This window comes from Chamaea fasciata, unplaced genomic scaffold (assembly GCF_029207755.1).
Source record: "Chamaea fasciata isolate MVZ Bird 193981 ecotype frontalis unplaced genomic scaffold, bChaFas1.0.hap1 SCAF_6, whole genome shotgun sequence".
NCBI lineage: Eukaryota > Metazoa > Chordata > Aves > Passeriformes > Sylviidae > Chamaea > Chamaea fasciata.
Window position 1 is genome coordinate 55638867 of NW_027094091.1, and position 19697 is coordinate 55658563.

General features: G+C 45.1%; 1 protein-coding gene across 1 annotated transcript; it reads right to left on the reverse strand.

Annotated features, from left to right (window-relative positions):
* Positions 1–935: 935 nt before the first annotated feature.
* SETD7 (SET domain containing 7, histone lysine methyltransferase) lies at positions 936–16812 on the reverse strand. Its single transcript, XM_066186418.1, has 8 exons — positions 16719–16812; positions 12336–12465; positions 7955–8156; positions 5190–5379; positions 3501–3582; positions 2718–2835; positions 2270–2427; positions 936–1755 (listed from the first exon to the last, which is right to left on the reverse strand). The coding sequence occupies exons 1-8, from the start codon at positions 16756–16758 to the stop codon at positions 1575–1577; spliced, it is 1101 nt and encodes a 366-aa protein (XP_066042515.1). The 5' UTR covers positions 16759–16812; the 3' UTR covers positions 936–1574.
* Between the last annotated feature and the right edge of the window lie 2885 nt (positions 16813–19697).

Here is a 19697-nt window from a genome sequence, read left to right on the forward strand (position 1 = left end):
TGCCCAGCTCCCCAGACACCTCCAACAGTTCAAGCAAGCAACCAAAAAGTGTTGCAATAGAAAGGTAGGTCTGATTCCCACATCATTTATGTTACATATATACAAACTTTTTAAAAACTACAAACATTTAAAGAAAATGTTGCAAATGCATTTGAGTTTCTCCTAAGCTGCTAAACCCAAAAGAGAACATCAGAGTCCTGGAAAGGCTCCACTATCCAGACCAAGACAATACATTTTTTCTCTCTTATAAAGCATTAGGCAAGACCAGTACAGTACCTGACAAACCACACAATTTCCCTACCCCTGAAAAACCCCAGAACACAACCCTGCAGATGAATATTCACAAGCCCCCCCTGTTGGCTGCACAAAGCTATGGATTTGACTGCTGTTTATAAATACGTGCATCGAGTGATGTTTTTACATTCATTGTTTGTCTTTCAAAAACAATCTTTTAATATCTTTTCTTTTTTTAAAAAAACAACAAACTTATTCTGATACCTCATATTATATTAATTCACTGTGTCATAAACCAGAACTACTAAAAGATGGCTATAAGGCTATGTTGCTCTGTCAAGCGAACATATAGAAAAGATCCTTCACCAAGGACTACAGTCTGATACATGCACCTCCTCTCAGAGAATCCATGGGAGATCCAAGCATCTTTTTTGCCTTGAGAACTGCCCACTTGAACAGGTGAAACACACGAACCAACTCATGAACACTGATGCAAGTAATGTGCTTGCCTTCCAGAACATGTACTTCTGGAAGTCTTTCAACAGCAAATCTGTCTTCTCCTTTTCACAAAATCTTCATGCAAAGAACAGCTTCATTTGCATGTCATAATAATAAATTAAATAAAATAAGCCAGCCGTACAGGCTAGATAAATATTAGGTTTAGACATGTTGCTATGCTATTTAGAGAGCCACAGAGACCAACACACAGCACTCTCACATACACACACAAGCCTTTCCACTAGTTAGAAAGGATTTTCTCCTGCAAAAGAGGATTTGTAGAAAGAACAACGTTCAGACAAGAGGAAAGGGGAGTTAAAACCCAGCCTCCTATATGATAATAAATAAACTGCTCTATTGCAAGATTCAGATCAAAGGTTTAAAAAGGCAAAATTATGCTACTATTAGAGAATATCAAAATATTACTGTTATCATCACAAGTGGCATATATGCAAAATGCAGTTGCACAATAATGCCTAGGCAGATAGAGAGCAACACTAAGTCTGCCGACTAAAAGTGAACAATACACCCATTTTAGTTTCTTCCTAGTCTTTTGGCATCTTTGCATATGGTGCAAAAGCAGAAGCTACCAAAGAATACCACATCTTGTATAGAATATTAAATAATTTCTTCAGATAAGACTGGTGCAATGCTAGCTAATTTTTAAATCTGCTATGAGTAACACAGTCAAATCTAGTTAGTATCCAAGGAACTTATCTCTTAACACAGAATGCAAGGTTATGATGCAACAGCATGAACAATCCCTGGTTGTCCAGTTTTCAGTATAAAGGTAGTGCATAGATCCAAGTTTCAGTTTGCTGAATGGAGAAGGTGCTCCCATGTCACTTTTGCTGGGCAGCCTGGAAAGCTTTCAGTTCCAGCTGGTACCACTCGGGTGCTTCAGGCCCGTTCTGCCCCACAGGGTTGTGATCGTACCCGTAAGCCACTGTCAATTCCTCATCCTTCTCCACAGCCCTGATGGTACGGATACACTTGATGGGCCCAAAACGAGGATGAACAAACCTAGGGAAAAAACACCTCTGCTAGGCTTGTCTGTCAATTCACGTGCTCTGCCAGCCCCTTCTACAGTTCCAGAATTCACTCATTTCAGAGCAATATTGCATAACCTGATATCAAATCAGCAGATGAGTCAACCTCATAAAGATTTAAGAATACAAGCAAAAATATTGATTTATCAAAGCACTGGCAGCTCAGTAAAAACAGGGCAGTTCTAGCCAAGCTAGGATTCAGAGAGCTGTGATTATACATTTTACAATCAAGAAGCAACTCATGAAGCTCATGGCAAAACTAGTAAGTTGCAAACTTCCAGAGACTCCATGGTGTAAGTCCAAATAGACATCGAGCACCCATAATGCCAGCCCATTCCCAACCCAGCCTAGGTGGGCAGAGACTCCTTCAGTGCCTCAATTCCCTACTCCCAGCCCAGCCCTGGGCCCCATCCAGCTGCCCAGGGAGCCCCTGTGAGCCCAGAGAGCCGGGCTGCAGCTCCGACCCTAAGGCACAGGGCTGTACTTACGGCTCATAGGTGCAGTTAGGAGTGAAGGAATGGTTGGCCTTATGCCCCAGCGAGGCACAGTACTTGGCAGCGTGGTTGTAGGGCTCTGGCACGTCTATGACTGTTTCATCATCCAGGGATATTGTGTTTCCATTGAGGGCCCAATCTCTGCTGTCTACCTAGTTTGCAAGGCAAAAATCCAATGTCTGTGTGGAGGGGTCAACTTTGCCAGCAGTTTGAAACTCAACATTCAAAATATATGCAAATAAATCTTTTCACGGGTGCACGTCATTAAAAAAACAACCCACACTTTTTAAATCTATACATAGGTGAGCATGCACTTTCTTTCAATTAAACTCCAGCATGTTACATCAAGGGTGGGAAGGTAGTGGGTGTAAGATCCTACTATGAAAAGAAAATTTCAGGAGGAGCAATGAAAATTCAGACTGACTTTTTTTCCTTCCTTTACCTCCTGGTGTGTAATTCGCACTCCGTTATAGAAGGACATCACTGTACTGGCTTCTGCTGCTATTTTTGAAAACAATCCTTCTCCAGCACTGGAAATGAGAGAGACATCCACATACACCCTACAAGAGGAACAGGGCATGGAATTAGTGACTGGCTGCAGTCTTCAGTTTCAAGAAGTACAATGCTACTGGGATAAAGCCCAATACTTCAGTATAACAATAAAGCCAATGACAATAACACAACAAAACCAAAGTATTGTTATTAATTATTATTAATAATATTATTATTATTATTATTATTCAAAACCTCTATATGGAACTCCTTCCCTTCCTCTCTTCCATATGTTCTCTCTGTTTTGTCAAAACTCAGATTTGGTGGGAAGTTTGGGCTGACTTGGAAAATTTTTATTTTTTTTTTTCAAGTGCCAATCTCCTATTACTCCACAATAATAGCTTTCAACTCAGGAATACCCCCAGCAACACATGAGAACCCCCAAAGTCCCCACCAAGCTGGGTTGCTGGTTTGTACATGTACTGAGGAGCAAGAGTTCTCAAGGTGAAGCACCACATCTTCAAGTACTCAAAGCGAATTAAAGCAAGCATTTCACTAATCACTTCTTTAGATATTTTGGAGTATCAGAAAGCACCTACCGGTGAGGGACACACAGGGCTTCCATTTTACAAACCTTTACACATCTTCTAAGTTTTAGATGTGAAAAGGTTTGCAAAATTAGGCCCTACATAGGTAACATTAAAGAAATATGGGGAGAAGAAAAAAAGCTTACCTCTCTGATTCATAAGGATCGGGAAGAAGGGCATTTGTAGAAATGCAGGATGAAGTAGATTTGTCAAAACTGTACACTGGGCCTAAAAAATCCAAAATCAATGAAGGAAATAAACTAATTGGCAGTACTGAGAGTATGCAATCCTTAACTTAATCAAGACATTCAAAAATTAAATTTTAATAGCTGCAAAAAATAAATGTTACACTTCCAAAAAAAGGTATTAAACAAAATTACACCTGGAAAAAGCTTTAAGTGAGATGCTGCTTCTTGATTACTTTTTCTCCTCAACATTCTACAGTAGCAGTAGTAACACAAAAAGGTGATACATATGTTCTTCAAATGACCAACTTGTAGAGGAGGACTGGATACCTTTCCAAAACACTCTCCTATAGTGTCTCTAAAAAAATTTAAAAGTAAAGCAAAATATAAAAGGATATATTCAATAACTCATTTTAAAAATAATTTAAAAAAAACCAAAAACTTGATTACTTCAAATATGAAATATTTTTTAGTCCAAATCCTGAAGAGACTTCAGCCAGAAGATAAAATTTAGTAATCAGAAAGCTCCCTTGCTACAGTCCTTTATTTACTGTCATTGATAAGCAACTCAGTGGTACAGCTCTAATTATATTCTTACATCCCTCCCCCAAATGCCAGCGCACTATCTTGAAGACAGATTAAGAAGGTGGAAATAAAATGGGAAAAAATCCCCACAGAATAGAGTACTACAAAGTTTGATAAGGCCTTTGCCCCTGGTGTCCAGGATCTGCTCTGGCTGAAGACAGCTTCCTCCTGAGTGTAACCCCATCCTATTTACAAAGCACAACCACACCCCTCTTACAAAGGAAGTTTTAAGTTCAATTTTGACTGGCTATCCTAACTGAGTGATTCAAAAAATAAACTCACATGCATTTGCTTGTCAATACCTTTTCACTGAGCTTTATGTGCCTATTTCGTATCAAGTGAGACAATTTTTGTTGGCAGAGCAATAAATGCATTAGCACAGTCCCCGCTTGTACTGCAGCTTAACCCACACTCCTCCAAAACATCACATACACCTCAGAACAAACCCACTCCAGAACTGTATGTCCAAGCCACTGGAGAAGGCACTCCCCTACCCCCATGCACTTCACAGGCACTTTCTGTCAGCAGGAGCAGACACACTGAAGGGTGCTGGTGAATCAGACCATTACACAACCACTGAATCTGGTTCACTAATTCCAATCCCAGCCCAGCAATGCAGGTGCCAGAACATTCACACTGCAAACACTGACTTGCACAAACCCAGCTGACAGAGCTACAACAAATCAGGGCCTCCCTCTCCTCTTGCAGTTATTTCACTGCAAGAAATACTGCAGCTGTGGCTGCAGCTGTGCCACCATTAGCAGGGTGCAGGGAGCAGTTTTTCCATCTGGCACCAGGGGCAGCAGGATGTGTGACAAGCAGGACTGTGCCATGAGCACAGGGGTGAGAGAAGGGCAGGAAATGCAGCTGGGCAGGGCCATGCAGGGGACACCTCCCAGCTGCTCCCACCTTCCTCTCCGCCCAGCTCTGTGACTTGGAGAAAGGGCCCCACACTAAGAGCCTGTGTCATCACAGCCAGTCTCCAGTGGGGAACATCACGGGAACCAAGCTGTCTGCAGCAAAGGGCTGGTAGCAGGAATGCAAGTTGGTGTTAGCTGAACTTACTGCCTGGTACTACTTCAAACTGAGGTTTCCCATCCTCAACAGCTGTCAGAGTTGCCAGTTTTGCTTCTATCATTTCTCCATCTATGAACCTTCCAGAATATGCAGTCTTTCCATCAGGATACACATAGGCTATTTTCTCTCCAGTCATCTCCCCGTCTTCATTCACTTCTCCCACAAGGCTGCCTCCATCCTGAGAGCACAGGCGAGAAAGGAAAGGGAAAGCATTTAGTTACACTTTACTATCTTTGATGCCTAGGATTTTTAGGTTTTTCTATTTGTCATGCATTTGTAGCTTTGTTGATTGCAAATGTGTGGCTGTTGCTCCTATTGCTTTTTCCTATCCTTTTCCCCTTCATTTAGGAACAATAAGCTAACCTTTTAAGCGCATTCCTAAAATATTCTTGAATCTTAACCTCCAAGATTAACAGTTCAAACTACAAGGATGTTCTGTTTTCCAACCAGAATTTGGACCTGACATAACAAAAGTGAGGCAAAAGAAGCCTGTGGACTGCTTCCAGTGGGGCAGAACCCAAGGAATTATTACCTAATCAACTAACCTTTTAATTGGACAATATATGATAGTTATAGTAATCAACAAACCTTGGAAAATGGTGAATTTAGTGTACCACGTGTGGGCTTTGCCATATTGAGTACCTAAAAGCTTTCAAATAAAGGTTTGCTTTTATGTTCACTCCAATGTAGTTGGGAAGATCTGTTTTCTAGGCAACATCCTCAGTAAAAGAAAAGGGTTTGCTCCAACTTTTTAAAAATGCAACAGTAAGCTCAGATGTAAAATTATGAAAATGAGGGAGAAACAGACACACGAAGTAGCTGGATGAAGTCATTCCAGTTAGGATAAAACCGACTTTCAGTGTTGTTTGGAATAGTCAAAACCCAAGGTCTTTCCTTCCATGTGACACAAATATTCAATTTCACTTGGTGAAAGCTTCATGTGCACAGTTTGCAAAACAAGAACCAAAGCCACACAGATGTCCAAGTTTGATTACTATGATACTGTGCTGGAGGAAAAAAAGATCTCACGCTGCCTGGCTAATTCACGGTACCTCTAAAGACCTGAGCCTACTAAGGAAAAATGATTCTTGGAAAAATGGTTCCCAGAATGCCCCCCAGTGTCAGGTGGTAATCAGCGAGAACAACTGTTTGTGAAAAGCATCAACAGCAACACTTTTCCTCTCCAAGGTTTACACATTTCAGCCCTGGGCTTTGCCATCTGTGATTTGCCTGCAGCTCAGGTTAGATCTATTTCCAGAACCGCAGAAATGAGATGCGTACATCAGCACAGGTCTAACCACTTGTTGGGGGTTAGGATTTTTGCTTTTTGTTTCTTTCTCTCGTGGAATTTTGTCACATCTGTTGCTACAAAATCCTAACTACCAATACTTAAGAGAACAAAAGATGTGGCTGGGAGGAGGAGGAGGAGAGGGAAGGCTGTAGCTGGTTACTCTCAAATCTAGACACCACCTCAGGAATTTATTTCAAAACCTACAAGGAAGCATGTCCAAATAACACCCTGCAGCAAGAGCAGCAGGTGTGCTGTGGGAACAAACTGATTTGTATCAAGACCACCGTGCATAGGGTCTATTTCAAAGAGACAACATTTTGTTCAACTCCAAGGATGAAAGAGTTTCAAGCATGCTGTACTAGGGAACAGTAAACCTTAAGTCAGGGAAAAAAAATTGTGCACATAGCATCCTGCACAGAGTCATGAGGAAACAACTGGTTCCATGGCAAAGGAGTTTTTTGGAACATCTTGCATCCTTTTGTCTGGCAAGATGATAATGATAAACAACCTCTAATTATCCACATTTCCAAAAGGTACAGCAACACCTTGTCAGCTGGAAGATGAAGCAAGAGATACATGAAGTGAAGGGTCAGCTGTGTGTATTTTATATAACAGGACTGAAAAACTTCTGGCAGCATACACCAGGCATTTACTGATCCAAATACATGCTTAATGGCAACAGTGGAAAACAGTAAATAAAATTAACAGCCAGTGGTGGTAAGCATTTAGAAATCAATCTGCAACTAGAGTTTGTGCCACAAATCACAGAATTAGACTGGGTTTCGATCAGTAGCTTAATTACATGCAGATGTTACCCCCTTCTTGGCATGAGGTAAGGTTGAAAGGTTCAACTCTGCTGTGTAAGGCTGAATAGAAATTATGGTTCTTAAAAATTTGCACCAAAAACTCCCTAAAAACTGTACAACAGTCATTGCCTTAACAAGCATGGCTGTAAAAGAACATCAAAATCGAAAAAGATAAAATACTGGCTTGCTTAATTAGCAAATCACTTGTCCACAACTCCACTCAGAGTGGAATTACATCTGATGTTTTGGGCAAAGCCAGACTTTACAACATATCCTGCAGAAACAGTGACAAACCCTCTCCTCTTGCTTTAATACGGGCAGTGAGTTGCAGTAACTGGCATGGCTTCCATGCTCCTCACCTGCAGACAGCACTACAAACTGGCAAATCATTACTCCAGCCTTCACAAAGAGGTAATGCATAAATTACTGGACATCCTATTTCTACATTACATACAAATGATATATAAATGCACTTCCAAGGGGCTGGGTTTCCTGGAAGATGAAAACGGTGGAGGGCATCTTGCAGCCTCACTGAATCTCATCTACCGGGCAAACATTCAACACCAAAATCTTTGAACTTAGTGCTGGCTTATCCAAAATCAGCACGCCCAGACCTTTATAATTCCACAATAAGGAGAGCAGGTGGCGAGGTTTACCGGGTAGTAAATCCAGCAGACTCCATGTCTGATGTTGTCCTTATACTGCCCTTTGAAGATCAGCCGCCCGTCGCTGTCGTACTCCTGCGCCGGCCCGTTCAGCTCGCCGTCCACGTAGGTGCCATGCAGGACCACCCCGTCCTCGTAGGTGTAGATTCCCTGGCCTTGCAGGGCGTCATCAACATAGTACCCCTCCAGGGTGCTGATGAGGAGAGAAAGGAAACAGCAGTGGGAAACTGTTCACCTCTCAGGGTGAACCCTTTCATCAGTGTGTGCTGCATGGGCACAGCGTCACTCATCTCAGTCACACGCTTGCTGTTTTCTGTAGGCTGGAACAGTCAGCAAATGGACACTCCTGGACAAAGATGGAATTCTTGCTCAAGCAGGCTACTCTCACATTAGGATTTTCTACCTGCTACACGTGGAGCTTCACTGATATGTCTCTGGAGAGGTGAAATTGAGCTGCTGTACACATGAACTCTGACAGGGCACGAACTGCAACCTGCCACAGTTCAGCATCAGCTCCCCAGCAATACACTTAGCAACCATTTGTACAGGCCCCACTAAAGGCAGACACTTTTCATGTATTTCTCTTAAAATCAAACACAGCCTGCTCAAATAGAACTGGTGCTGCACTTGGATTTAAACAAACCTGGATTTCATTTTGGTTTTGTCTTGCAAACCCTTTGCTATCACCATAAAAGAGGGTCTATTCAGGTATTTCTTTCTCATGTTAGAATTAGCATAAGGGAACACAACTTGCTTAGCTTTTACTTCAGCACACTTAGCCAACAGCCAGCTGTCAGCATACACATATTTTCAGTGCATAATTCTTTTTCAGAGGCAGATGTCTAAGGTATAAGCCCAAACAGTGTCTGTGAGCACACGACTCTACATTTTACCACACAGATTTGCAAGTTGTGGAAGGAAGGCTTTTTCAGAATTCGCTTTCTCGTTTCTAAACCTTCATGCTCTGTTTTTACATAACTTTGGCAAGCTGGATGAGGTTTCCATGGGAAAATACATTACAGTAAAAGCCTCAGTGCACACCAGATGCAAAACAAGAAGGGGCAGGAAAACTATTTTACTTTTCAGTCAAATGAATTTCTTGATCCAGGTTGCTACAGACCTGCACAGATAGCTATGGCACTACAGCACAGGGAAGGATGAGGGAACCACCAGAAATCAGTGCCCTTACTATAAATGATGCCACTTTCCCCTCTAATTTATCACAGATCACTAGATTTGAATTCCATTGTAGTGACAACACACATAGCGTGCACATGTAGGATTACTCTTTAGAAGAGGCAGCCACCCCCAGTTTATGTAATGGAAACCACCAAAAATCCTGTCTTGTTACCTTTAATTGCACTAGTTGAAGTAAAAAAATTGCTAAATTACAACAGTGCTTCAGCCCTGGAAAGAATATATTTTCTTTTACTGTAACTCAAACTCCTATGTTTTCTTTCTTTGTACTGAGCTCCAAACAGTGACCAAAAGATGCATCTCATCTCTAAGGAAATCAAAAAGATGATACTTTAGGAAAGAAGTCTATGTCCTTCAAAGTCACCTAAAAAGTCAGGTTCAGAAACTTTTTCACTATTCACAGTTTCTGAACTATTTCCACCCTGCTCCCCACTCCCCTTTTTTTAAGCTCTCAAAGTAGGGTGCCTGCAGCCAGACACAATAATTGCAACTTGACCAGCACAAAGACAAATAAATAGCATCTGTGTCTTCCATAAGCAAAACCTTTTCAATACAAACCCTGAACTAGCCTGTTTTTCTCTGGTTTGCTTCTCAGGTGATCATACTTCTGACAACATAAATTCTACCAAAGTCAAGATTTAACAGATGCACCATCTTTCCCATTATCCACTATGCCTAGAAGGGCTTGAAGATACTCCTTAACTAAAAATTAAACCAGTGATATGAACTGGGGGGGGGGGGGGGAGGGGGGGGGGAAATACCTACTCCAATATCCAGGGATTAAGTTAATATTGACAGAGACCGATCCATTTATTTCTCGCTCCCTCTACATGGGAACATTGAAAACATTTTCTACTGTGTTCTGGGAGATGTCAGTTTACAGGAGTTTCCAGTTAGGGAGGAAGGGCAGCTCTGTGCCAAGCATGGCTCTCATGCCTGCCTTTATAGTGCAAAGTGTTCTGCAAAGTACACTCCAGAACCACTGGCACCAAGGAAAGTTCGAGTCCACAGTCCAAGACAGGGAGAATGTCAGAGGTGAAACTTCTCTCCCTTAAAGAATATGCTGTGATTTTTTGCATTATCTAAAAGGGGAAGGAAAAAAAAACAAAAAACAACTGATATTTCACTCCAGGTTTCCATTCCCCTAAATAATTGACAGGAAGGGGGCGGCTGTTCCAGTAAAGGGAAAAGTTTCTTGACCAAACAAGGCAGCCAGGCAGCCAGTCCTATTCCCCAACACTCAAAACATGAGAATGCTTACACTGCAGCCAGTCCTGTATTGGACAGGACTCAGCTGCTCCCCAACAACAGAGGTACAGCAGTACAGCTGTCTGCCTTTACTCAGCAGCCTGCCAGGGAAACACACCCACGAGTGCTGAAACCAGCTAGCTTACAGCTAGGACTCTGCAAAGGGAGAGCTGTTTTGAGACATTTTTGATATTTATTGCTCATCTTCATGAGCACTCAGCCTTGCCCGTGGCACAGTTAATGGAAACAGCATGTCCTGTTTTATGCCAGGTCATTCTTACGGCACGTCATGATTCCTGAGCCATCCATTTCAGAAAGCAACTTGGTCTTGCTGGCTGGGCACAGCTAGATAAATGACGTCCTCAGTAATTAGCTACTGCTCAGTTAAGGCTGCTTTAGCTAAATTAAAATATATAATAGCTAATGAAAATATTCCATTTTCCAAAATCACATTGCAGACTATTTTTGCATATTTTCATTCTGCTACTTCCTAAAGTCATCAGTGGCCAGCTATTCCAGTTTTTCAAGGGGTATGAAAATTGAGAGAGAAAAAAAAAAGAAAAAAGAAAAAAGAAAAAAGAGAAGACTTTGCAACACTTAAGCAGTACAGAAAAAGCTCAGCAGCAACCTGATTCTTCCCACTAAATGCTGCCTGTACCCTGGATTACATGGAGGAGCAGCCCTACACACAAAATAGTGGGTCAGCTCCTCCGACTGTACAATCAGCAACTGCTCTGCTGAAATCATCCACCAGCACAGAAACATTATCTGTGTCCATAGAGACACTGTTTAACAACTTAAACCAAAACTATTTTAGAGAACTCAGCAGCTGGGCAGTACTGATTTTCAGCTACTCAGAGAAGATTTAATAAGGCCATTACCAACAACAGCGAGGCTTTTTCTTCATCCGAGCTTGGAGGCCTAATCGCTTTCTACATAACTGAATAAATATATTCTCTTCCTCATGAAAAAAGCCCCACAACCCCCAGTTATGAAGCAAGTGCAAAGGCAAGTAGAGACAAGGAGCTGACTCACTGAGACAGCACAATACCTCTGCTCCTGCTCTGGATTTGGCTGAGCAGGAAGAGAGTAGGCCCGGCACGACTGTCAGTTTCACAGCCGCTATTCAGAGTGTCACCGACAGCTGCAAAACCAGGAAGAATCCTGTCATTTCATACTGCTGCTCCCTCCCAGGAGGCTCCGGGCAACTGCACACAGGAATGCTGCACTGCTGCTGGGGGGGAACACTTACAAGGTGCTCAGAATGAGGACCGGAGAAGAAAACACATGCACAGGCACAACCAGCCCGATTTCACTGTCACAATTCCCAGTGAAAAGAAGAAAAATTTATAGGGGCTTTTCTGAAAGTAAATCAGGCCACAAGCAACTCGCAGAGGATTTAGTAGAGTTGATAACAAACGTGTATTAAACTCAGTCCTTTAATTGATAAACAATTTGACAAAGCAGAAGGCAACCTCTCTGTCAAGGTCCTCTGTGTGTGTGTGAGGGCTGGCACAGGGAGCTTCTGGTCCAGTTGCACTCTCTGCGTAGCTCTATAAGGCAGAGAAGTCCACCTGAAGTAACAAACTTTCATGCCCAAGTCATTGCCAGAATGGTTTTCAAGAGTTTTGACCACCTCCTAAATAGTTTTGACTACCTTCCATTTCTTAAATTTCTAACCAGCTCACAACTTTGCAGTGCTAGAAGAGCTCACACGCCTGCATTCTCCCTCCAGGAAACAACTACAGGCACCTCATTACACACAAAGTCACCACAGGAATGGCTACAGCAGCAGCAAACTTTTCAGCTACAGCTTTTAATGGGAAATCTTATCCAGAAACTCAGCAACAGATCAATGTAGGTTAGTTCTGCATGGCTACAAGCAGAAGGAAGAACAGGGAAGAAAAATCAAAGAGTCAGAGTGTACCTTCCATCAAAAAAGAAGAATTTGCCACGGCCATTCTTTTCTCCGTGCACAAAATTTCCTTCAAATCTGTCTGTCGATGAATAGGTTACTGTACAGAATCCATGGGGCAGCCCATCGTCATCTAGGTGCCCTGAAATAAAATCCAAACAAAGAACAACAGAACACGTTAATTATTATACAAGATTTTACACCTGCTCTCATTATGTAGCTGCTTGAAATGCAGCAGCTCCCTAGCACAAAACACTAATTCAGATCACTGCTGTTAGGAACAGTGATCAGACATTCTGTACAACTGAAGTTTGTACTTGTGTAACACATAGCTTAAAATAAAAATAAAATATAAGGATAAAAGAAAAGGGCTGAGAGACAGAAGAGAAAATATTAAGCAAAACTTGTTTCTGAAAGAAAGGTTTATATTATTCTAACCTGTATTAATATACATCTTCAAAAGTATAATAACTCTTTATCTAAAACATGAATCTATTAGTAAGAACAGGAAAAGGTTCAGGTTTTTTTCTTTTGATAAACACATGCCTTATAATAATGTGGGTGTGCCATGCAGCCGTATTCACAGGAATTTAAAGACATAAAAGTATGTCATGGCCATAAGGCTGCACCCTTGCAATATGTCAGTCAATGTGGTATTTAGTATTTTATATGCTGCTCTCCAGTGCCTTTCTGATGTGTTCACTTTATATCCTATTCCCACCCTCAGCCACATCAGTTTTCCCCATTACAGCTGTTGCACAGAGGAAAAGCAAAGACAACACACTTGGATCCTCACTGGCATGGTTTGTGTTTTGCTGAATCAAACTGGCCAACTCTACTAAGTTAAAGCATACAAAGGCTCCTATTGCATCTCTAACTGCCTCTTCAAAGGCAAAGGAAATGAGGGAGAAGTGTTTTAAATGATGGCTGCTGCCTGGTTTAGCTGTGTGAGCTCTGGCTGCAGAGCTCAGCACAGGGACACACCTGAGCAGAAGCTACAGCTCCCACAGTGACATTTTACCAGGTATAAATTTTGCATGAAAACCGTCAAATAAATAACAGCTACCCTGTATTTATGGTCTTCCATGCTTCTAACTAAAACATTACCTCTGGTTCCCCCAGTCTCCTGGTGATGCATACACAGCCTATTATAGGTGAGAGGCAGTGTATGCATCCACTTCTCCAGGCTTTGGGTCAAGCTCTTCCACGACCAAATTTGCCCTAAACTGAAAAGGTTCATCACACATACGGAAAGGCAGAAACAAACTTCCACGTGAGGGGGACTGATTTACAGCCCAGGCTGATGAAGGCAACAAGAGGCACTTCAGTACTACCAGACCTTCGGTTCAGTGCCCAGAGAAGGCACAAGCTGTGCAGAATTCATCGAGTATGGAAATGCACCCAGAACGGTGTACAGGACAAAGTAACAGCAAGGAATCTGAACTCACCCAAGAGCCAGGATTCCTTCCCTCCCTCACCCTTCCCTTGCATGCTCCACGGAATTTCTCTCATACCTCCACACGACTGTGCTCTCACTTCAAGTCCCTTGTCCAAACTAGATTGAAAACAGTTAAAAGTTTAAGAAGCCAGTAACCACTGCTTATGAGTTCAAAGTGAGAGAAATAATAGAGTAAAAAGAGAGAGCAGGAGGTGTAAGGGAAAAAGCTCTAGCACTAAAAGCTTTTAATTACTTTGAAGAGGAACTCTTTAAACAGAAGCTGCTCTTTCCAAAGAGAAGAAAGGCTTTTTTTCCCTTCCATTCTGTCAGGACATCCCTTTTTGTAGAAAGGACAAGTTTTCACTAAATTTAACCAATTATTATTAATGGTTAACTATTAATAAACTGATGACCAATTTAACTAAAAGGTCAGTAACATCTCTGATGTGGACACCTCTTTCAGACTAAAAACTATGTCAACATTTATAGTTCTAATTAAAAGCCTTTTAAATTAAGTTGTATCAATACAGAAAGGTACACTGGTGTAAATTAACAATCCCCGAACAATACAATACCAGTTTCCCCGTCACTACAGGGGCAAAACTTTTACAAAACAATTGGATTAAAAAATTACACTGATAGTATTGGTACATCATGCTATTTTTAAAAAATACGCAAAACAACAACAACTAAACCTTGCAACTTTGTTCTCCGTGACTATTCAGCTTTGTCAAAATTTTGCTGGAATGCAAAGCCCAACAAAAAAGCTGCCATGCTTGTACACAGAACACATGTCAGGACTTTTGCACAGCAGGATACAGTCTACCTCAGAGATTTAAATGGTCAGCTTTGATCCAATGGCCTCTATACAGGGTCTTAATCTCAGCCACAATACAAAGAATCCAATTATTCTAATGTGCTGGAAGTTTCCCCTTGTCAAAAAAAAGCCCCAAAAAACCTATGCCCACACCACTGCAACAAAACAAGAAACACAGTCTCTCTTAGTCAACAACATGGGAAAAAACGCAATCTCAAGTTTCACAATGTAAATACAACTTTTTTCTGCATGGCTGAGACCTTTGGCTCTAATTCTGTTTCAGATTAAGTCAACGGAAAAAATCCTCATTAGTTCATGGGGAGCAGTGTGTTCCACTTTCCTTTCTCACCACTCTCCTCCACTTGCAAAAAATAAACCCAAAACGTCTAAACACATTTTTAAATTACTGTAAAACCTCACTTTCGTTGCTTCATTAAGGATCTCCAAGATTTCCTCTTAAACTCAGACAATGAACTTTTCAAGGAAAGGAATTACCCTAACAGGGGCTAGTTCACAATGGAGTCACTTACCGAAACCACTGATGTACATAAATCAAAGATAAAAGCCCTTTACTGTCAGTCTCACTATTCCTTAACAGATGACATCTAATGTGCATCATCAGTAAAAGATTCTGGCCACAAAGATGCCAGATGGATGTTTGGGGGATAACAACAATAAACCAAACACCCCCCTACATAAATAAGAGTGCTGATTTCTCTATTTCTAACTTCCTCTGGGTAAGTGCAAAACCCTATTCAGCCCTAAAGAGCATCCTGCTTCTGTCTCACTCAGAAAAACACGTATATTATATACATTGCTGCATAAAAGAGGGTTTAAAGATTTGTTTCCTTAGCCCGTGGAGACGCCAAACAAATCCAGGATATAGCAGAACACTTTATTTGTGATAGGAGGATGACAACTAGGACTCTTTGCCCCAGACAGCTGCACCCCACAGACCAGTGGAGGAAAGGCAGTGTAAAAACCACATCCGTAAGGACACAGGGCACACCCCACGCAGAGCAGAGCCTCGCTCCCCTCCCGCCCATGTCCTACACAACAAAGCTTCCCTCTGGCTCCGACACCGCACACCTCGGCAGTAAATCCAGCCCCGACAGCAGCTGCTCAGCTCACAGCTGCTGCCAGACCGAGCTGCCCTGCGAGACACTCTCCCCGGAGCGACTCGCTGCGAGGCCTGTCCCTTCTGCCACAGGAGACACACGCGCATGGCGAGCACGGGCATCACCCGCATCTCGGGCAGCTCCTTGCTCCCTGCCCCAAACACCACGGGACTGCTATTCCCGGCAGCACCGCTGTCCCTCGGCGAGGAATCTTCGGGCAGCCCGTGCTTTCCCACAGAGACGCCACGCTTTGTTTCCCTGCTCCCAGACGCCTCGCGGGATGACAGCATTCCGGGGAGCTGCATCCCTGCCTGCCAAGGCTTCCACCAGCGATTCACTTTCAGAGGACTTGTGCCTCTGGGTTTAGAACTCTTCAGGGGTTAGCTATCCGCACGTGAGAGGTGAACTGCACACAGAGGTGCAGCTGTACGTGGCCCACCCCTCTCCCATACGGAGGGCTCCAGCCCTGCTGCCCATGGATATGACAACAGTGTCTTCTTGGAGCCGCTCTCTCTTTTCCTTTCTCCATTTGCATGTGACTGCAGCCCCGGCTCCCTGGGCTCTCTCCAAGGATGGGCATCCCCATGTCCCTCAGTCGCCGGGGGAACGACCGAGCACCGGTCGCACAGCCCAGGGAGCCGAGGCTGCAGGCCACCGCCCGCACGGGGGCACAGCAGCGGCAGAAAACCACGGTCATGACTTATTTTCGACAATAAGCGCTGAGCAGCCGCCATCCCCGCGTCCGGGGTGCGGAGGCTCCCGCTGTGGCCGGAGCGCCGGGCGGCGGCAGGCACCCAAGGCGCCCGCCCGGCAGCGGCGCCAGCGCGGCCCCGGCTGCCCCCGGCCGAGCCCCGCCACGTGCGCGGCCCCGGCCCGGCCGTTGCATAAGCCCACTGATGTCATGCGCTGCGCCCGACCCCGGGCGCCCAGCTCCGGCCGCCGCCGCCGCCCCGCGCCCCCATAGCTCCTGCAGCAGCGCCCGGCGCCGGCGGGCCCCGCTCCCCAAACCCCGGCACACGCACCTTCCACGATCTCCTCCAGCGTCTCCTCGTCGCTGTCCATGGCGGCGACGGCGGCGGCGGCGGGCGCGGGCAAGGCGCAGCCGCGGTTCCGGGCACGGGGGCGCGCGCGCCCCACGCCCCGCCCCCGGCACACCCCGGGGGAGGGCCTCGCCCCGCCCTGGGGGCGTGTCCGGACACGCCCCCCGCGGCCGACGGGGGGAGCCCGGCGGTGGCGGCCCCGCCCCTGGGGGTAATGGCGTGGAGCGCTGCTGGAGTTTTCCTCTTCGGATAATACTGCGGGGCGTTCAGCCAGTTACCCCCTCAGGACAGTGGCCCGGGGAGGTCAGCGCTGGACCGGAGCTGGTTCAGTGTGTCCCCACGCACGGCACCGAGGCCGCGACAAGCCCAGCGCGTTCCGTGCTGTCCATCCGTCTGCCCGCTGACCCCGAGTGGCGTTGCTGCAGTTCACCTCACAAAGCCGGAGGGTCCCCGGCAGCTCCAGGACACTCCTCCATTCGCACACCCAGAACCGCTGTTCTGCTGCTCTTACCACAGAATCACGGAATATGCGGAGTTGGAAGGGATCCATTAGGATCATGGAGTCCAACTCCTGGCCCTGCACAGCAACGTCCCAAAGAGTCACAGCCTGTGCCTGACAGCATCGCCCAAACACTTCCTGAACTCTGTCAGGCTTGGTGCTGTGACACTTCCCTGGGGAGCCAGTTCAACCTGCTCAACCACGTCTCTGGGTGAAGAACCTATTCCTGACATCCAACCCCTGACACAGCTTCAGGGTGTTTCCTCGAGTCTTGTCACTGCTCAGGAGAGTGAAGAGATCAGTGTCTGCCCCTCTGCTTCCCCTCATGGGGATGTGGAATACCACACTGAGGTCTCTCCTCAGTCTCCTCCAGGCTGAGCAGACCAAGTGCCCTCAGCCACTCCTGGTATGGCTTCCCTTCAAGGCCCTTCACCACCCTCGTGGCCCTCCTTTGGACCCTCTGATGGTTTTGTGTCTTTTTTACACTGTGGCACCCAAACTCGCCCCAGCCCTGGAGCTGAGGCCGCCCCAGAGCAGAGCAGAGCAAAGCAGAGCAGAGCAGAGGGGACAATCCCCTCCCCTGCCCCGCTGGCCATGCTGGGCCTGATGCCCCCAGGACAGGGCTGGCCCTCCTGGCTGCCAGGGCACTGCTGGCTCACATTCAGCTTTCCATGGACCAGGAGCCCCAGGGCCCTTTGCACAGCGCTGCTCTCCAGCCTCTCATTGCCCTGTCTGTGTGTACAGCCAGGGCTGCCCCATCCCAGGTGCAGAATCTGGCCCTTCACTTGTTGAACTTTCTACAACTGATGATTGCCCACCTCTCTAACTTGTTGAGGTCTCTGCTGATCTTCTCAAGGGAGTTGACAACTCCTCCTAATTTACTGCCATCAGCAAACTGACTTAGCATTCCTTTGTGTTCTGCATCCAGGCCATTAATGAAGATGTTGAAGAGCACAGGGCCAAGGATGGAGCCTGGCAGCACCCCACTAGTGACTGGACACCAGCCTGATGTCACCCCATTCCCTGTAATCCTTTGTGCCTGACCCATAAGCAAGTTGCTCAGCCATCACATAACACGGTTATCTAGCTGTGTACTGGACATTTTCTCCAGGAGGATACCATGACAGACTGTATCAAAAACTCTGCTGAAGTCCAAAAAGGTTGGATCCACTGCCTTTCATAGATCAACTATGCGGGTTACCCTGTTGTAGAAGGAAACCATGTTGGACAAGCAGGACTTACTCCTCATGGTGCTGAAGGATCTAATTCACGAAACACAGTATCACACTCTTGGATCTCAGTGTTGCCCGAAGGGTGACAGCCCCAAGCAGAGGGTGCAGTTTTGGAGCTCTTACCCAGGGGATGTAAGGATGGTACTTTGTCACCAGCATGTCTCAATCTACTGCAAGGACCTTCCTCTCCACCAGAGCTTGACAATATGCAGGTGTGCCCTTAAAGGAAAGGCAGAGTGTTTCTAGGTCTTCCAGACAGCTGTCTTGGGAGCAGAAGAGGTGTCTCCATCCTACTGGAGGTGACCCAGACAGTCAGGGCTCTGTGAGGAGACACTGATGGAATAAGGCTTCTTCAGCTTAGAGAAGAAACATCATCAGGGGGACCCAGCTGCAGCCCACCAGTACTTACAGCACTGCTACCATGAAAACAGGCTCTTCATAGTGCTCCACAAGGAGGACAAAAGACCACGGGCATGACTGAAAACACTACATAAGGCATGACATATGGAGAAATTTGCTCCCTGTGAGAACAGCCAAGCAGTGCAGCAGATTGTCCAGGGAGGTTCTGCAGTCTCCATCCCTGGGGGCATTTAAAGTCTGACCCATTAAAGCCCCAAGCAGCCTGACCTGACCTCAGAGCTGCCCCTGCTGTGAGCTGCAGGCTGTAGTGGGGAGCTCCAGTGATCCCTTCCCACCCCAAGGTCTCAGTGAGTCTACGCTGAGCCAGCCACATGCTTCCAGGCAGTGCTGCTGAAGGCAAGGACAGCATCCCACCAGAAAAACAGGACAGCTACAAGTTAACAAAACAAAATAAGTAGATGTGTCTGCAGATAGAGAGTCTGGAAATCTTAGAACTAGATTAACGAGTTTAGTATTTGACCTAATTGACATGAGAACTTATTAATCTCGAGAGCTTTGTGGAGGATTTGATTTTTACAGAAAGTTTGGGCAGAACAGAAGGGCTTGCCTCTGTATCATAGGTGGTTGGTTTAACTAAAGAGCAATCAGTTTGGCTGTTTAGAAGATTTGTGGTTTAAAGCCCACATACTTGAAACAATTCTGATCTCAACTCTCCGAAAAGGAAAGAGTAAATATTGAGCAGAATAGGAGCCCCTATGCAAAGTCCCTGTTTTGTTTCAGTTAATTGAGTCCTTGAAGAGACTAATTCATAATCAGCACATACACAGTGTTGGAATTATCAAAGGTGATGTGCTTAAGCTATGTACATTA